General features: G+C 50.8%; 1 protein-coding gene across 3 annotated transcripts in view; it reads left to right on the forward strand.

Moving 5' to 3' along the window:
* The window catches only part of RNGTT (RNA guanylyltransferase and 5'-phosphatase), a 1,651,651-nt gene that overhangs the window by 148,371 nt on the left and 1,483,935 nt on the right, over window positions 1–19,345 (forward strand). For all 3 annotated transcript variants that reach the window (XM_085611178.1, XM_085611177.1, XM_085611179.1), the window contains exon 5: window positions 18,575–18,650. In XM_085611178.1, the coding sequence (XP_085467304.1) occupies window positions 18,575–18,650 (76 nt within the window). The remainder of the gene's footprint in view (window positions 1–18,574; window positions 18,651–19,345) is intronic.

Consider the following 19,345-nt stretch of genomic DNA (forward strand, 5'->3'; position numbering starts at 1 on the left):
TTTTGTATGTGAGGGAGATGGCGTGTTCTGGGAGGTACCCATCCAGTAACCTATCTTCCAGCGGGGAGGCTTGCGGCGGCTTAGTGTCGGGTGGAATATTGGCCTGTAAGGAGTGCCGCACCTGCAGGTATCTGAAGTATTCAGTGTGCACTAGCTCATATGTGTCCTGCAGTTGGGCGAACGTACGGACCCCCGCGGGGCCCCAGATGTCTCTGATTTGGGAGATGCCTATAAGGTCCCAGTTGCGGAAGCCCTTAGTGCGTCCAAGATTACCCAATTGTTCAGACGCCCAGAGCGGCGTGGCTAGTGTTAGGACTCCCTCCCATCCGAGCTTCCTCTGGGCCATGCGCCAGACTTGAACCGAGTGAAGGGTAGGACCCGTGAGGTTGTGCGTACCTCGTTTAGAGTAGAGTGCTCTCTCATAGTTCCCACCGGGAAGCAGCCACCGATCCATACCGAAGGCTGGGTCGTTCCCGTCACCATATGTCCCGTGATTTATCGCTGTGAGATGGGCCGCCCAGTAATACTTACGAATATCGGGAAGGGCTATACCGCCGTCGTACCACCCCAACGTGAGTTTATTCAGCGAGATTCGGGGCGACCCTGCCCATAGGAGGTCCCGCAGCGCCGCCTCTATCGCCGCAAAGTAGGTGTTAGGGACTAAGTCGGGATAGTTTTGTAACGCATAGAGGAACCGTGGCAACCCCAGCATCTTGAATAAGGCTGCCCGACCCAACAACGACATTGGCAGGCGCTGCCAGGCCTTGGCCTCCCTCTGCAGCCGAACCAACGGTGGCTTGAGGTTGCGCTCGTATAACAGGGTCTTGTCAGTCGTGATGAATATTCCCAAATACCGGAAGCCGTCGTCCGCCACCCTGATAGGGCACGCGTCAGGGAGCCTCGGGGGGTCGCCCCGCAAGACGTAAAGATGTGATTTGGCCCAATTGATCCGGAAGCCAGAATTACGCCCAAAACTCGCAAATATGTCGAGTGCCACTATGAGGGACCTGCGCGGCCTGCAAAGGTATAAGAGAATGTCGTCGGCGTAGAGGGATATTCTATCCTCCCACCCCTCCGTCCACGCTATACCTCTGAGATCTACGTCCTGCCTGATCCAGGCCGCGAGCGGCTCAAGGGAGAGGGCAAAGAGAAGAGGAGAGAGGGGGCAGCCCTGCCTAGTCCCTCTGGCAAGCGGGAACACCTCGGCCAATTTGTTATTAACCAGTACCTGCGCTAGGGGTTCGGTGTATAAGAGACGCACCCAGGCTATAAATTGAGGTCCAAATCCGAATTTATGCAGAACTGCAAACATGTATGGCCACTCTAAGGTGTCGAAGGCCATCGTGGCGTCTAGGGAGACCACCACTGCGTCTTCCTGCAGTCTGTGGCGCTGCCCCAGAACACCGTGCAACCGTCTGATGTTGAGGGCCGTGTTACGGTGAGGCATGAATCCCGACTGGTCCGGATGGACCAGTGAGGGAAGCACTGCCTTAAGCCTGTTGGCAAGCGTCTTTGCCAGTATTTTGGGCTCCGCATTGAGGAGCGAAATTGGCCTGTAGGAGGCACAGGAGTCCTTGGGTCTCCCGTCCTTAGGGAGTGCCACTATAGTCGCGATGCGCTGGTCGCGGGGTAGGACCCCACTTTCCTTGCTTCGATCGAACATGAGCTTCAAGTATTTGCTCGTGACATCCGGACGGAGTTTGTAAAGCTCTATCGGAAGGCCGTTGGGTCCGAGAGCCTTTCCCGGGCGAAGTTCCCCTATTGCACGCTGCAGCTCGGATTCGGTGATCGGGCCATCCATAGTTTCACGATCTTCTTCCGAAAGGGAGGGCAAGCGAATGTCCGTTAAGAGGACCCTGGAGTCCTCCTCCGGCCTATCAGACTCACTCCGATAGACCCGCTGGAAGTGTCTCGCGAATTGGCTAACTATTTCCCTGGGTTCTGTCACTACAGTCCCAGACTCGGTGCGTATTTCAGGCACCACCTTGCTGGCTTGTTGTTTTTTCTCCAGCCAGGCTATCAATTTCCCCGCTTTATCTCCCTGATCATAGATCGTGCCAAGCTTATGTTGAGCCACTGTCTGAGCCTCCTGGGTGACCAGAGCCCTATATTCCGCCGCCTTCAGCTGCAGTTTGTGCCTAGCTTCACAACCCCCCCCCGCAGTCGCCTCCCCTTCCAGAGCCTCCAATTCCGCCTCAATCGTGGTAACCTGCAGGCGCCGCTCCCGACGTCGTGCCGCTATGACCGAGAGCGCCTCCCCTCTAATCACGGGTTTAAATGCCTCCCATAGGGTGACCGGGGAGTCTACGGAGCCAAAATTATCATCAAAGTACTGGGAGATTGAGTCGGACACGTGTTTCCTGGTGTCCTCATTTTTCAATTGCCAAGCGCTCACGGGCACTATCCCTCCCTCCCGGTGAGTGCCAAAGACGATGTGTGTACGGACAGGTGAGTGGTCGGAGATACCCCTAGGCAGGAGCTCCGTCTCCCGGACTGTCATATCGGGCTGCAGGAGGGTAAGGATATAATCTAGTCGTGAGAAGGAGTGGTGCGACCCCGAGAAGAAGGTAAAGTGGGTGTCTGTAGGGTGGAGCAGCCGCCAAACATCTGTGAGCCCGAAGCTGTCAATAAATTCCGCCAACCACCCCTGCCCTCGAGGGAGGTCCCGGGGCGGCTGCCTATCACGGGTTCCTGACACCACGGCGTTAAAGTCCCCGCCTAGCATCAACTGACCCCCGGGAAGGGAAAGGAGTAGCGCCCCCAGATCCGCGAAGGCCCGGGCCTGGAGGCCAGGCGGGATGTATATGGAAAGCAGGGTAAGTGTGCGTCCCTCCCACCGTCCAGAAACAGCCGTGAAACGGCCCTGCGGATCAGTTTTGACCAGGTCTATATGGAAAGGCAGTGAGCGCCGCAGGAGGATCCCCACTCCCCGGGAACCAGATGTAAAGCCAGAGTGCGCCGCCAGCATGAAGCCATATCTATTCAGTGCCTGACAGACATTACCCATCAAATGAGTCTCTTGCAGCAGCACCACGTCCGGCTGGTGCCGTTTGAGGAATTGCAGGACTATAGTGCGCTTAAGCCTGTCCCCCAACCCATTGACATTCCAACTTAGGACTTTTAGACTCTTCTCCCATCGGTTATCCATCGCCCTTGCTCTGCAGGGTGCCTCGTCCCACCACCCCAATGTTCCGGCTGCCGCAGTGATGACCTAGTTCGTGTGACCATAAACTCCCCCCTCCCCCCCCCCCCCAACTCAACAACCCCCAACCTTCCCGCCACCCCTTGCCCAACAGACCCCCCCCTCCCTGCCCCCTGCTCCGTGGGCTCAAAACTACCCACCACCCCAATTAGCAGAGCGCCTGTCGCCTAACCCTACCCCGGTGAGAGCCCACCGAGGAACTTACGTGGGAAGGTCGTGAGCCAGCCCAATCCTGACCGCCCGCCCGTGGTGCCCAGGTAACACAGCCCCCAGGTCCTCAAAACATCTGCTACATAAGGAGCCCGGCTAAGCAACCCCAGGCGTTAAAGTCTAAGCTCCTCATGGAGCATGCCAGTCTCACAGTTAACAACCATAATACTTTACTGTCCGATGGCTTCTATGTCGAGCGTCCATGGCTCATCTCACTGCGTCGTCTCTAGGCGTGTCCCAACGAGGACTATTCGATCTTGACCGCCAAGACCGCTGGCTCTGCTCTCCCCTGTCCACTCGCCCCGTCGCTGACCCGGGGGAGGAGTTCCCCCCACTTCTCCGCTGTTCACCATCGCGCCGTGGGTCCCGGGACGTATCCTCTGAGTCCAGCCACTCCTGCACCGCCGCAGGCGATGTGAAGAAATGGGATTTGCCACCAGCTATGACCTTCAATTTGGCAGGAAAGAACATCATGTACCGAATCCCGCGGTTACGGAGCGCCGCCTTCACCCCCTGAAAGGAGCGCCTCTCCTGCTGAACCTGGAGCGTGAAGTCTGGGAAAAAGCGAACAGTGGCGCCCTCGTACTTCAAATCCCCGTGTTGCCTAGCCGCCTGGAGAATTGCATCGCGGTCTCGATAGTTTAGGATTTTGGCGATGATCGTTCGCGGGAAGGCCCCGGGTTTGGGTTTCGGGATAGGGGCCCTGTGCGCCCGCTCGACCGTGAACAGTTTAGACAGTCTCTTGGGTTTAAGGTGTTGAAGGATCAAATCCTCGATAAAGAGTTCCATACAGTCCCCTTCAAGGCCTTCCGCCACACCTACCACACGGATGTTACTTCTCCGGGCCCGGCCTTCCTGCTCGTCGAGTCGCGAAGCTAGCAGTCTATGCTGGTGGATGAGTTCGTTAACCCTCCCGGTGAGCCGCTTCTCGGATTCCTGCAGGGTGACGATGTCAGCTGCATTGGTTTTAGAGCGGTCGGTGGTGGTCCCCAAGTCAGCCCGGAGCAAGTTAACTTCTATTGTGATCTTGTCCATTTTCGTCTCCAGGTTGGTGCCCAGGGTTTGAATCGCGGCCATGATGGACGTCAGGGAGGGTTCCGCCTGGCCTGCCGCCTCCTTCGCCGTCCCACCAGGTTGTGTCGCCGGTTTGGCCACTGTGTAGTTGTCCAGTTTGTTTGACTGGGTCGCGGCTCCTCCTTTAGGCCGCATGGCGCCGCCGGTACCTCCGGGGACAGCGTCCCCCTTGCCCCTTTCGCTCGGAGGCGCCCGCAGGGGGCCGCGCCAGCTCCGGTCGTCCAAGTGTAGTCGGGCGCAATCCCGGCACCGCCGGCACTCCCCTGGTCGAATCGCCGGGTAGGGGGGCCCCCCAGGCGAACCTTGGGCGTCCGCTGTTTGGTCAGGAGCCTCAGTCGCCTTTCGGGCCTAAGATCGTTCGCCCAGGTCGCACCAACGGCAATGAACAGGGGCCCAAGCCGGCGGGCCACGCGTGTCACCCCAAAGCAACTGCCCCGGCTGGTCTCACGTCCTTGCCCCTGCCGAAGCAATCCGGAGGTTCGCGGCCCACCGCCGAGATCACGGCGCCTCCTGTCTCATCGCCAGACACGCAGGGCCCCTGCAGCCGCACTCCGCTCCTCTCGCTGTTCGGCCCTCAGTCACCGATGGCAGGCTGCAGGAAGCCAACGGCCCCCAGGCTCCGCTGGGGGAACAGCGCCGTCCTCGGCGGCGCCCCTCCGCGTGCCGCACGCGTCAGGCCGAAGCCGGGGCTCCAAGTAGAAAGGGGGCTGCCCCGTAGCTCCGGAGCGATGCACTCGGCCGCCGCCGTCGGTCGCTGCAGCTGCTTCAAGCCCTCCGAGGGTCCTCGGGGTCCGCAAAAGCGCTCCGCTGGATCACTGGGCCCTGGGGGAGCCGGGGGGCATTCACTGACCAGCCCCGCAGCTCGAATGAATGTCGGATGATAGAGGACACCAACGGTCCCGGCGGAGCTCAGGAATCAGGCGGCCATTTCGTTCGGCGCCTGGCCACGCCCCCCCCCAGCATATCTTGCACCTATTCTTGAGAAATAGTTTCCAACTTTCCCAAAAAGACTAGGTCTTTGGATGGTAATAGATTATAGTTAGCAGGTTCAACTGGCCTTGCTGCCAATGTTGAAAAATCCTTCTATAATCTGGGGATCTTTTTATCAAAATAGTCAGCCAGCGAGTCGCATGACTCTTGCAAGACCAGTATTGCTAACTTGGAGGCAGCTGGCTTAGTAAATTAATTTAGTACTTTAAATAGTTCTCTCGTAGAGTTGCCACCCTGCTCGATCTTGCTGATGATATCAGCGCGCCTCCCTAATCTTCCTCTGGTACATTAGAAGGGCTAGTTTGTATGCCGTTCTGTCGGGGGATTTAGTCCTGCGCCACCTCCTTTCCAATCTTTTACAGGCAGTTTTTTCACTTCTCTTCTCTGCCATATACCAAGGCACTTGATGTTTGTTTACTGGTTCTGTTATTGCTGGTTTTGAGGGGAGCTACTACATCAAAAGCTTTAGTAAGAGAATTGTGATCGCTAGCTAAAGCTTCATTAATATAATAACATGTCTTTGTCAGAGAGGTGGAAGGTGGAGTGGAAATTCAAAGGGTTAATCTTCCTCCAAGGCCTGGTTGCTCGTATGCCAGCCTTCTTTGCCAGCTCACCACTGCTACCATTATCAGCCACCCCATCACTCTCAAACTCACCAATTCATCCTTCTGCATAAAAAATCGCAACTAAAGCAGGAAATCTGACACTCCAAAGGAGATGGAATGTAATTAGTACAGGGTATCATTGAAACATTTTCATAGGTGGCCTTACGCCCAATCTTACCTAATTTCTTACCAATATTACACTGCCTGTGCTTTGGGCCGGGGTCTTGGCGACAGGTGGCGTTCGGGTGCGGACGGGCACAGCCCGTAACCCCCATTCCTGTGCCACGTTATCAAAATTAGGCCTCCTGCTCCCCTTTACAAAATCACTATAATTAAACACAGATGAAATATAATAAAGTGATCACTAAAATCACTCAAAAATCAAGAAAGTCAAGATTTCACAAGATGGTCTTCAAAGTGCAATGTGCTACTATTTGGTACATTGCCTTGCATTTATCCGCCCCGTTTGGAAATGTCACTTTTAAAATGTAATGAGGCAACTCCATTGTTATCTTATGGGAGAGATAGACCTTGCATGAACAGAAATCACAAATCGAAAAGGTTTCAGAAGGTGTCTCCCTTCCCTCCCCCACCCCCACTGAAGGTATGCTGTTTGCCGGTAAAGAATCTAGAATTGAATAGTGGGCTCGCCCTGGAGTGTCCATCCAACGAATGAGCATTGGCCAAAGCAGTTGGTCTCACCTTTCACTGAGTTACCAGGAGGCAGCATGGAGAGTGCTGGGTAGGGGTGGGGATTTGAGGTTAGTAGCAAATGATGGCGAGCTTAACAACATGAAGCTGAAAGATGGCAAGACCTAATTATTAATACGCCTAAGAAAGCAAAAGTGGCATTATCTTCATATGCTCTATCCATGCTTCGATTAGCATACATAGGCGAGTATAAGAACACCAATGTGGCACATGAACATTTTGTGTGTTATTCAGTTTTTCAACTACTTTTATTTCTCTCCTGGGCATTACATTATGCCCTTAGACTCCCCATGCGTTGCAGCACTCTACTATGGCAGCCTAATTGATCATGCTCTGCCAGTGTTCCAGTAGGTTGCATAGATCTTCATATGCCCAGGAAGACTTTTCTTTGGGCACAGTTAAAAGGTATCTCTCAGCCATATCAGTGTTCTTGTCATTCCTGTTTAAGTCACCTGTTGTGGCTCGTTTTCTCAAAGGACTACAACACATGTTCCCTCTGAAACTCTTCATCATGCCTCAATGGGACATGAATTCCTGATGTGCCCACCCTTTGAGCCCTTGCACCATAGCTCTCTATGACTTTTGACCATTCAATTAGCTTTTCTAGTGGCCATTTCATTAGCCTGGAGGGTTAGTGAACTGCAGGCACTCTCTGTGCACCTTCCTTACACAACGATTCCCCCAGTCAAACTGCTTTTGAGAAACAGGTCTCTTTCCTGCTGAAAGTGGTGACACTTTTGACGTGGGCCAGACCATCCCACTGCTTATCTTCTTTGCTCCGCCTCTCCTTTCCAAAGAGAGACTACTCTGCTTGAACCAAATAGAGCATTATCGTTTCTATATTGATCGTACCAGAGAGTTCTGAGTGGAGGATCATCTCTTCATTGGGTTCATCGGGGTAAAGAAAGGAAAGGCCATGCAGAAATAGACGTTCTCAACATGGATTGTACTCTGCATTAGAATTTCCTAACCACTGGCCCCTGAGGGCTTGTGTGCTCCTTTCACCAGAGCCAAGGCTGCCACCACTGTGTTAGCTTGCTAAGTCCCTGGCCTGAACATCTGTCAGGCTGTGATGTCGTCATCTCTGCACTCATTTACCAAGCACTAATACCTTGGCAGTCAGGTCTGTCATGATGGGCATTTTTTCCCGTTCGGTCATCTGGGACTTTCTGGTCTAAATGTGTTTGCGGACCCAACTCTGGGGAGATATTGCTTGGGTATGTAGTCTAAGGCAAGGAATCTGTGGCTAGAGGTATCTATCAGATGAATAAGTTACTTACCTTCAGTAACCCCTTGGTAGAGGATCTATGTAGCCGCAGATTCCTTACCGACCCTCCCATCCTACTCGCTCTGTGAACAGATTTCTCTATGTAGGGTAACCCTTATAGGTCTTTAGTGTCTGCACGTTAGTCCATCAACATTGTCTGGTGTGGAAATGTCACGAAATAAATTGATGTCAATGCGCTGGGGTGGTACTGCACACGTCACATAGGGCGCTTAGCAAACTACGCCACCTGCCGGTATGCAGATGTACTACTTGAAAATTTCTGGTCCAGTCTGATGCCGGGAGATGTTCTAAGGTAAGGAATCTGCCGCTAGATAGAGACTGTATCAGATAAGGCATTACCAAATATAAGGAACTTATTCTCCAAGAGTATAACTCAATTTCTTGTAGTAGCAATCTAAGAATGTCCTCAATTTCTATAAACTCTAAAAAAAATATATATATATATATATATATATATATATATATATATATATCTATCGTAGGATACAAAATTATTTTGTCCCTACGCTAACTTGTGAAAGAAACAGAGAAACTATGTGCTCATCAGATCATAACGAGTACCAGATCATGTTTTCTTTGGAGGTGAGAGAAATTCTAGATCCTAATACAGGTTTAGAAACATCCAGTATACCTAAGTAACCCAGTTTATTTTTAGGTCGAGCCTAGCAGCGCTCATGTGCTGCTCTGCTTTGCGAGGCTTCTTGTGTTTACTCCGTGTGGGTCTGACTCTTCCTACACAATGGATTGGCTTTTACGTGGGTCTTTCAATAATGAATGCATGAAAATGGCTAAAGGCGAGTGCATGTCCCACCGTAATGTTCACTCCTATGATGTTTTGCCTGCGGGAGTAAGCAGCGGCGCGCAGGGTGGCAGCTGCATTCCTCATATGTCAGGGTACCATGCTTTCTCTTTTACTTGCAATCTGGTCTTTTACTGCCAGCGCCTACGTAGTTTTATCTTTCTTACTGACATTACTCCTATACTTTTCACTTCGGATTTTCTTTCTTTAGTTTGCAATATATGTTTTTTTGGAGTGTGTGTGCGTGTACTTTTCTTTTTTTGACTTTTAATTATTTGTAATACTTTTCCGAGTGGTTTTCACTCCTGTTTTTTTGTTTGGGTCTGCCTCGTGCTTGTGGTGCACATAGGCTTATTGGGCTTGGCTGTGGATGGCTCCGATGCAGGATTCCATCAACAAGCATTAGCAGTATGTAAACAGGCAGTGATATCACTTCCTGAGTTTCCACTCGTAGATCGTGTGCACTTTCGTGTCACCCCAAACTCGATCTATGCTTAGAATACAAAGTACATGCAGTCATTTCTTCTTTAAAAAAAACTATCCCCTGAGAGCACATTTCTTTGTCTGCTCCCAGACATTCCCCCACCACCACCTCCCACCTCCCACCAGTCAACTTTACTTAATCTCCCCTAAAACATAGTTTAATTTGATCGTGTTCAGCTTTGGTGCCCGGCTATGCCGTCTCCACCCATCATTGCTTGTATGGAGGCTATTCTGTGTTTTAACAAAAAAAAGGTGCGCCTCTTCACCCGCACTTAATCATTTTCGTGCCTATGCAAATGGATGCTTCAATAGATGCAAGCCTTGCCAGAGGAATTAGCCAGCTCCTTCAGTTGCCATTGCAACCAGAAGCCTAGTCTTTTCTCTTGCATTTCTCATTTATTGTGCATACTACAGTGCCAGTGGCAAAATATGATCAAAATATTTCTTGAGTGCCTGTTACAGATAAATCCACTTAGCCAACCCATGTTTTTTGAGTTTCCAGAACTTACTTGTTCTTGGTGCCATTGACTTACCACAAACTGTGATGTCTTTAATAGCCAATGTAATATATTCAATAATTTGCTGAATGGATAAACACTTATATAAGGTCACAAAGGCGAGACCTATTGGCTATGCCAATGCTAGTTGATGTCAAAAGAATTAATGTTCTAGTAGCCTCTTCACAGAACCTCTTCTCTTTCCCATCAAAGGGAATGCTCTGGTTACTTGCTTGTCAGGAATGAAAAATTTCCTAGCTAACGTAACGGAAAGTTTCAATTCTATTAAGGACTCGGAGGCGAGGATTATGCTCTATCTTTCTTTAATTTCAATAGCAGCACTTCAAAGTTAAACAAAACCACTGTTCCCATGAACCACAGGGAACCTAATACAAAACAATAGAGAGTGTCCATGGGTAGACAGTCCAACATCCATGCACCAATCACAGGGCTCCTGGGGGTATGTAGTCCTCTGTCCCTATCCATTCCTCCTCTTTCGATGCTGTAGGCCAGCCAGTCCCAGATCCTCACGAATCTTGTTTGCCAGAATCGCCTGCGGAAGCAAAGGACAGCGTAAGCGAGAACCTTGGCTAAGGCTTAGTCCTGCAAGGAAAGAATTCCGGTACATTGAACAGGTACAAGCAAAATGCAAACTCAGAAGAAGACCTGTTACTTACCCCAGTACGAGGGTGGGAAAGGTATCCCCAGAACTGATACCCTGGGTGGGATAATCCTCGCCTCAGAGTCCTTAATAGAATTGAAACTTTCCGTTACGTTAGCTAGGAAATTTTTCATTCTATGTCAGGACCGGAGGCGAGGATTATGCTCGTTTAAAGCTTGCTCACCACCAAATGTGCCATATCCAGCACAGGTTTGAAATAAAACCGTTTAAAGGTGGAGTCCGAAGACCAATCTGCCGCGTTGAGAATGTCTTCTAGACGAGCTCCCAGGGTAAACGCTTTAGAGGCCATGGCCCCTCTGGTAGAGTGGGCCCCAAAAACACGGAGGTCAATGCCTGCTTCCTGCATTACCCAACGAACCCAGCGGGCTATCGTGGGAGAGGAGACCGCCTTGTGCGGTTTATGCAATTGTCGTTCTCCGGGAGGACGGAACTCGTCCGACATTTCTTCGTAAGCCTTGCGGCAGGACACCACGCAAAGTTTAGGAGAGTCCGGAAAAGCCAGATAGGAAATGGAGGTGGTACCGCATTTCGTCCGCCTTCGGCTAGTGAAAGTAATCCCAAAGGGGGTAAAAATCCTTCCTGAGACATCCAGCGCTCGCACATCCGACACCCGTCGACAAGATACGAGACAAAGAAGCATGGCCAATTTGGCAGAAAGCTCCTTCCGAGATAAATAACGGTTCGGTTGCCAAGACAAGAAAAGGTTTAGGACCTGGTTTACGTCCCACAGCTGGGAGTAACGAGGCTCCAATGGCAATGAAAGAGGCAATGAAAGACGGATGCCCCGGAGAAGGCGACAAACCCAAGGGTGCTCTCCCACCGGGGAGCCGTCCACTAAGGAGTGGCCGGCCGAAATGGCCGAGCGAAAGGTATTGATGGTTCTATAAGCCAACCCGTCTTCAGCCAAAGCGGCTAAGAAATTTACAATTGAAGTCACATCTGCCGCCACGGGATCAGATTCCGGCGCATACACCAACGCACCCAACGTCTCCAAGTGGATCGGTATCGCTTGACCGTACCATCGGCCCAAGCCCTTGACATGAACTTCTCAGCTGTTCCCGAAAGGCCCGGGATCGCCCATCGTCCCCGGTAATCCGCCAGGCCATCAGGGCAAGGGATCCCTGCGCTATGAGCGGGTGAGGAAGTCCGTCGGGACCAAGGAGAAGAGTCGGGAAGCGGGGTAGTAGGATTGGAAAATCCCAGGAAAGTTCCAGAAGAACTGGAAACCAAACCTGAGATCTCCAAATCGGAGATACTAGCACAATGTCCGCCCCCTGGCGACGCACCTGCGCTGAAACTCTCGTTAGCATGGCAAACGGGGGTGAAGGCATAACCCGTCTCCTGTCTCCAATCCTGGAGAAAAGCATCCGTGCTCGTCGCCAGAGGATCCGGCCGCCAACTGAAGAACCGGGGCAGCTGGTGATCCAACCGGGATGCAAACAGATCCACCGAAAACGGGCCCCAGATGCTCTGGAGGTCCGCAAACACCCCCGGATGAAGTTTCCACAAGCTCACGTCCTGAACATGCCGTGAGTGGAAATTCGCAACTTGGTTGCTGTGGCCCGGAAGGTATTCCGCCGTGACGGAAACATGATGGTCGAGGCAATACTGCCAAAAATTCGCCGCCAGGTCGGATAGCGCTCGAGAGTGGGTCCCCCCCAGGTGGTTAATGTAACGCACCGCGGATACGTTGTCCATCCTGAGGAGGACGCAAGAACGGACCGAGTCTTTGGTCCAGCATTTGATCGCAAATGATCCCGCCAACAGTTCTAGGCAGTTGATGTGAAGCCGCTGTTCCTGTGGTGACCACACACCTCCGGTAGCAAACTCGCCACATCGTGCGCCCCATCCGGACCTGCTGGCGTCGGATTCGATAACGATATCGGGCGCGGAACCGAAGATCGCCCGCCCGATCCAGGCTTCCATATTGGCAAGCCACCATTGCAATTCTTCTCTGGCTTCGGCCGAAAGGAGGACTTTCCGGGAGTAGGAGAGGCCCCTGCGAAGGTGCCGGGCCTTCAGGCGTTGTAAAGCCCTGTAGTGCAATGGGCCCGGAAAAATCGCTTGGATGGAGGCTGAGAGAAGACCGACTATGCGGGCCAGTTGGCGGAGGGAGAGGCGCGACTGTGCGAGGGACCTTCTGATCTCGTGACGAATCTTGGTCATTTTGCGAGAGGGCAGGCTGAGGGTGGCTGCCACCGAGTCGATTACAAATCCTAAGAACGTCACTTGTTGGGCCGGAATCAGGACGGATTTCGCTTCGTTGATAATGAAGCCTAAACTCTGAAGGAGATTCACCGCCGTTTGAAGGTGTTCCGACAAAACCCGAGGACATTGGGCCATAATCAAAATGTCATCCAGGTAGACGATCATGCGCATGCCGGATGCCCTCAAACGTTAGATCAAGGGCCGAAGAACCTTGGTGAAACACCAAGGGGCGAATGACAGACCGAACGGGAGGGTGGTGAACTCGTACACCATGTCCCGCCACTGGAATTGCAAAAACCTCCTGTGAGGAGGAAAAATCGGAATCGCCAGGTAAGCGTCCTTGAGGTCCAGACGCGCCATCCAATCGCCGGGCCTGAGGAGATCGCGCAAGAGATGCATGCCCTCCATCTTGAAGTGGCGGTAAACCAGCCACTCGTTGAACTCCCGCAGATTGATAACTGGACGCTGAGTCCCGTCGGCTTTGTCGACCAAGAAAATATTGCTGAGGAAACCTCTGGAGTGAGGCCGCGCCTCGACGATAGCGTGCTTGTCCAATAAGGCGGAGACCTCTAGGTCGACCAATGCCATGTCGGTGGCCGAAAAAGAAAGAGGGCGAGGGGGAGCCGACTGGAAAGGTTCTCCATGGAAGTCTATGTGGAACCCTCGGACCGTTTGCAGCACCCACCCGTCCCCCGTGACAGAAGTCCAGGCCTGGAAAAAATGCGCCAGACGGCCCCCCACTTTTAGAAGGGAAGAAGGGAGAACACTCACCGGACGAGTTGGAAGCTCCACTGCCTCGACCGCCTCTGCCTTTTCCTCTGCGACCTCTGGTCGGGTAGAAGTTTCAGAATCTGGCTTGATCCTGGTAGTTGCCATTACCGGAGCCTTGCCCTCTGCCCTGATTAGGACGGCCGGACGAGCGGCCCCTGCCTCGTCCGGCCCCCCCGGAAAACACAGGGACGGAAAACTTTCCTGATGTTAGAATGGGCTCTATCTAGCGAGGTGAAAGTATTGACAAATTTACCCAATTCCTTAATAAAGGGTTCTCCGAAAAGGCCTCCCTGGGCCACGGAGCCTGCCTCAGAGTCAGCGAGGTCGCCAAGCTTGGGGTCCACCTTGATGAGCAAGCTTCGGCGTCTCTCCGTAGAGAGTGCGCAGTTGGCGTTCCCTAGGAACACCACAACGCGCTGAGCCCAAGCAGAGAGGGTATCAGGAGAAATCAGAGAGCCTGATACTTTGGCCTCTTCGGCCATATCAAGAATCTTTGTGGCAGGTCCAAGAACATCAAGGAGTTTATCCTGGCAAGCTCGCCAGGACCTTTCAATACCCCGCTTGGGGTCCTTGACAAACCTTTGCAGGAATGTCGCCATGCGGGGGTCAATCTCGGGTGTAGCAGCAACCTTGCCCTCCAGAGAAGGCCGGGGGCATTCCGCCCTAAGACAGCTCCTGGCTGTGGCCTCTAACGGCCGACGGATTCTGCTGGCGACATACTGGGCGACTTTTTCTGAGGGAGCCCAGTCCGAGGAGCGGGGATGCAAAATATCATCAGGGTCTAACATGTCGGCGCAAAGGTTTTGCGCCTCGGTATTCGGTTCTAGACGGGACGACCGCCAGGGACGGGATGGGCCAGCCTCGTCTTCAGCATTGTCTGCTACCTCCCCCGAAGGTGCAGGAGTTGCCGGTGTGGGATTACTCGCTAAGAGCGCCTGCTTAAGGCGAGCGAAGGCATCCACATCCACTCCAGTCTCTTTAGGCCGTTTGGCAGGGGGAGGCTGGGTATCCACAAGAGTACCACCGGAAACGGAGGAGGGCGGAGGGAGGTTTTGCGCCCTGGCTAACGCCTGCTCTATTCTACGGGTAAGGCAATCCTCCAAGGGCCCCATGGCCTGCTCAACCGCCCTGTGGACAGAATCATCCACCGCGTCATAATAGTCCTCCTCCCTTTGCAGATCTGCTAGGGGATCCTCCTCCCACTGACCGTCCTGCTGATAAGCCTCCTCGTCGTAAGACTCCATGAATAATGAAGGGCGTCAAGCAGGTAAGTGGGGCAAAAGAGGGTAACCTCTATAGTGTAGGGGGCTGGGTGTCAGCCTGAATACGGTGCGGGCAATGCTCGCGATTTAGAAGGGAACAAGCCCTGGGACCCACAGCCCTGTTGCGATGAAAAACTTAGGGCACCCTGCCAACAATATGGGACCCAATACTAGCTCTGCAGAGCGTTATTAAAGCATAAACTGATACAGACCCCACCCCCAAGGCGATTGGAATCGCCAAGAGACTTGCTGCCTAATGGCAGGTAAATACTTGCTGCCTAATGGCAGGTAAAGACTCGCAAAGCGAGCGTTCAATAAAAGGCTCGGGGGGGGGGGGGGGGTTGAAATAAACACTGCCTCAGGACAGAACAACAGACCACACGGGTGTAGAAGGCAGGGCAGGCTCCTCGGCGAAACGTCTCAGGCATTGAAAAGCGCGCGAGGAATGCGCAGAGTGCCAGACGTTTCGCCGATGAGGCGCGCGCCAGGCGCCCTCTAGCGGTAGGAAGAACACCACAAGCCTGAGCACCACAATAACCGGCCGTTAGGGAGGAAGAACGCTCCCACGGCCGAGCGAGCGAGGGAAAACCGATTAGCGGCTTCCTCGCACAGCAGCTGAAGGGAATAAGATTAGAATGAGCAAAGTTTTAGAAACGGAAATATGACACCGAAACTGACAGGAAAAATGCGCTGCAAATTAACGCGTTCAATAAAGCCAGCTGATCCCAAAATAACATTAGCATACAGCGCGCGTGAAGCGCGAGTGAAACATAAAACTGTTACCACATGAGAACATGACATTCCCCACAACCAATTTGGTGCATGGATGTTGGACTGTCTGCCCATGGACACTCTCTATTGTTTTGTATTAGGTTCCCTGTGGTTCATGGGAACAGTGTTTTTGTTTAACTTTGAAGTGCTGCTATTGAAATTAAAGAAAGATAGAGCATAATCCTCGCCTCCGGTCCTGACATAGAATTAACTTTCTAGAATCAGACTTAGAACTCTTTTAAGGCTACCATTAAGATACAAGTTGTCTTGCACCTGTTTCCAGTTTCTGTAGACGAGTTGTGTATACATAAGAACTGGCGACATGGAAAGTCTAAATCCTAGATGCACTTTTCCACCTAACTGGGCATTTATGTTGAAACTGATGAAAATCAACCCCTTTTTCTGCTGGACGAGGTAAAGAATTGTCCATGGAAAATGCCAATTTGATCCTCCTTTAGCAGACTTTGCTATATATTTGCGTTTATTGAATTGCTATTTGCGTTCCAAGTGAGAGAACCATACAGACGCAGATATTCTAAATATCATCCGGTTTTCATCTTTTGCGTGCTGACAAGAAATAAAACATTATATTAGTCTGTGATTATCTTCTGCTGTTTTCATCGCCAGACTGCTTTGAGACAATTTGCTTTCCTTCCTTAGCCTTTGAATGTAAATGCATTTATTTAAATTTGTTCTCTATTGAGTTGTAGAAAAACAAACTTACTTGATCCACCAGAAAACCTCTTCTTCACTATTAGTCTTTTAATCATACATTTAATTCACTCTTCCTGCCCGATCAGTCATTTTAATTGTCACATGAAAGCATTTACATATCAGCTTATCTTGGGGGGCATGGGGGGGCTGTTTTCTGAGGGCACAGTCACCACTCAAACATCACAATCCATTTTGATCTATAGTGGTTTGCCTGATTATTAAGGCATCGCTAAACCTTATGTTTGGCAGAAGCCTAGCTCTCAAGATCACATGACCGCTGTTCCTGCTGCCAAAGCCATGACAGTTAACTTCATTTTCAAAAACACAGCTAAAACTGTACTTCTGATTCAGGTGATCTTCCCTCACAGTGATGGGGCCAAAAACTTAATTTTTAGATTTTTCAGAGAACGCTCCACTTTTTTTTATCCACCACCTCTGGCCAGTTCTCTGCAGATCTTTGCAAACCAGTCTCCAAAAATCACGTGACAGTGCGACTTCATCTGGCCACCTGCACCTCATACAACCTAGCAGTTTATGATCATACATTTTGTGCACAGCAACTGGTATCTTCTATGCAGTTAAAATGAATTCAATGTCCGTGTTTTTATTCTGTTATCCATTAGTGAATTATATTTCAACAGCTGCCTGTGTAGCTCTATTCTTAATTGTTGGGGTTCGGCTTAGATTCATACATTTGTGACCTAGTTTGAGGAAACAGTTCCTTCTTTAAATTTGAACGAATGTAACTTTGCTAAGATAGGAGGCTCTCATCTGACTTCAGTTTTCTTTTTTCTTATACGAAATCCGCTACGTTTAGATCAGTCTTTAGAACCAATACAAGCAATATCTTTTTTTTTTTTTTATAAATCTGTTTTATTGAGTTTTTCAAACACAGTGGCAAAAATTCAGCTCACTTGCATATGAACTCCTTTGGCAGAACACTCCTTATCAATAGCATTATATATCACACATGAAAGGGACATAGTTGTATAACAGTTTGTAGACTGATAGCTCTATCCAGTTGCTCGGAACCCCTAACACAGTGCAGATCTAAAGCAGTGCTGTGCACAGCCCACTATTCCTATTTGAGTCCCTCAGCCGAATCTGTATCTACTGCAAACAAATAGTAAGAAAACAAAACCATATAAAACCTCAACCACCTCGAACCTAGACCAGCTCCGTTATGCATATCCCTGACGCTGCCACTTGTCTACTCCCCATCTCTCATGGTAATGTGCAGTGACTCAGTTGTGACTCACAGTCTTGTATCTAGATGCGTATTCTCACGGTGCCTAGTCTAGATGTAAGTCATGCGTGGAACACTACGAGGTCACTCCGGCGGATCCCCCGCTGCCCGTTCTGGAGTCAACCCCCCCCACTTGCTGTCTGCCCCCCCCCCCCCCCCCATCCACCTCCTCAACATGTCTGAGTGCCCGGAGTAGCTCCTCCCACTGTGCAGCTATGGGCGTCTTCCTCAGCCCTAATGTCTCCTCCCGTCTGATGGCAGTCCCCTCCGCTCCGGCCCATGCAGCGAGCAAGTGCCTCCATGCCCGCGGATGAGGTGGGTCCTGCGCCTTCCACCTCCTAGTTATGAGGCGTTTTGCGACCGCAAGTCCTAGGTCTGGGAATCGAGACGTCCCCTTAGTTGCCGGCGTCCTGCGAAAGTGATGCAGCAGGTGGACCACCCAGTCAAAAGGTATGTCACGAGTAGTTATAGCACGCAGGGAGTCATGAACCGCACTCCAGTAGGAGTGCAATTTGCAACAACCCCACAACATGTGTATGAGGTCAGCCCCCGGCTCAGCGCACCTAGTGCACTTTGCGTTGGTACAACGAAAGTAGCTATTAAGAGCCGCAGGGGTAAGATACGCCCTGTGTATGACGAACAATTGTATCTGTCGGAGGCGCATGTTTCTAGGTATACGCACCGGGCCTTTCAATATGCGTTCCCATTCTTTGTCTGCCAGCTGTCTCCCCAAGTCTGTTTCCCACTTGCCCCTGAGCGGCTCCAGGGTGATAGCCCTGTGTGTCCGCAACAACGCTGCAAACCAGTGGATCAGCCGTCGGCCTCCAATACAAGCAATATCTTGGTGGTTTTTTAAAATATTTAGTTCCAGATTCAATTACACATATGAACTGTGGCATTATGGGGTATGCCACTTCAGCAGGTTTCCTTTAGAAAAGCAAAGGGGATTGTTAACTCATTTACAGAACAAAATAAATGCTTAAACTTAGGAAGGTGGAACTCTGGGGTATACTCTTTGTCAAAATAGTCTTAATAAAGCTTTCACATTTCTTTTGTTATAGGTGTCCACTGCACACATGGTTTTAACCGAACTGGCTTCCTCATCTGTGCTTTCCTGGTCGAGAAGATGGATTGGAGGTAACCTTTGACATTTAGTAGGAATACTGCATAATATTTTCTCCACAGCAGTTTCATCTTTCTTCATTCCAGCCTTTTAATACAACTGAGTCAGATCGTTAATTTAATGTACATACAGTTGACTAGCTGTGATGTGGTGTACATCTTACATTTACTCTGTTGGTCATGCTGCCCAAGTTGATATCTTCTTGTGATAATTAATGGAAACTACTAACATGGCACTTGAAGAAGAATGCTAAAATGGCAAGTCTCGGAACCCTTGACTGCTGTTTCAGAATGGAAGACAGTACGTGCTTTAGATGTTGGCCTCTTGAAAGGTAGGGATTTGTGCTCCCCCAGGTTAATGCAGTATTCATCCGAGTCTATTTTCTTTTCAAGTAAAAAAAGAATAAAAAAATACCTTCATGTGCGACTGGATTTGAAAAGTATGTTAATGTCTCAAATTCATAATCGGGTGCCTCAGTTTGTTTGAAATGGGGCTTTATGATGAAGTACATAGTGCTGTGGCTGCTACCAAGTGCAGACATGGAGTATACTTTTTATGTCCCGTATCTTATATGAGTATGTTGTGCAACGACAACAATTCTCTAGGTTTATAGGTTAACAGGGTTCTACAGGCTTTATTAGCACTCTAATATAAACTTCCTTCCACCAACTTCCCTTGCTAGCTCAGTGGAAGACAGCATTTAGTGTTA

Source organism: Triturus cristatus, chromosome 6, assembly GCF_964204655.1.
Source record: "Triturus cristatus chromosome 6, aTriCri1.1, whole genome shotgun sequence".
NCBI classification, from domain to species: Eukaryota; Metazoa; Chordata; class Amphibia; order Caudata; family Salamandridae; genus Triturus; species Triturus cristatus.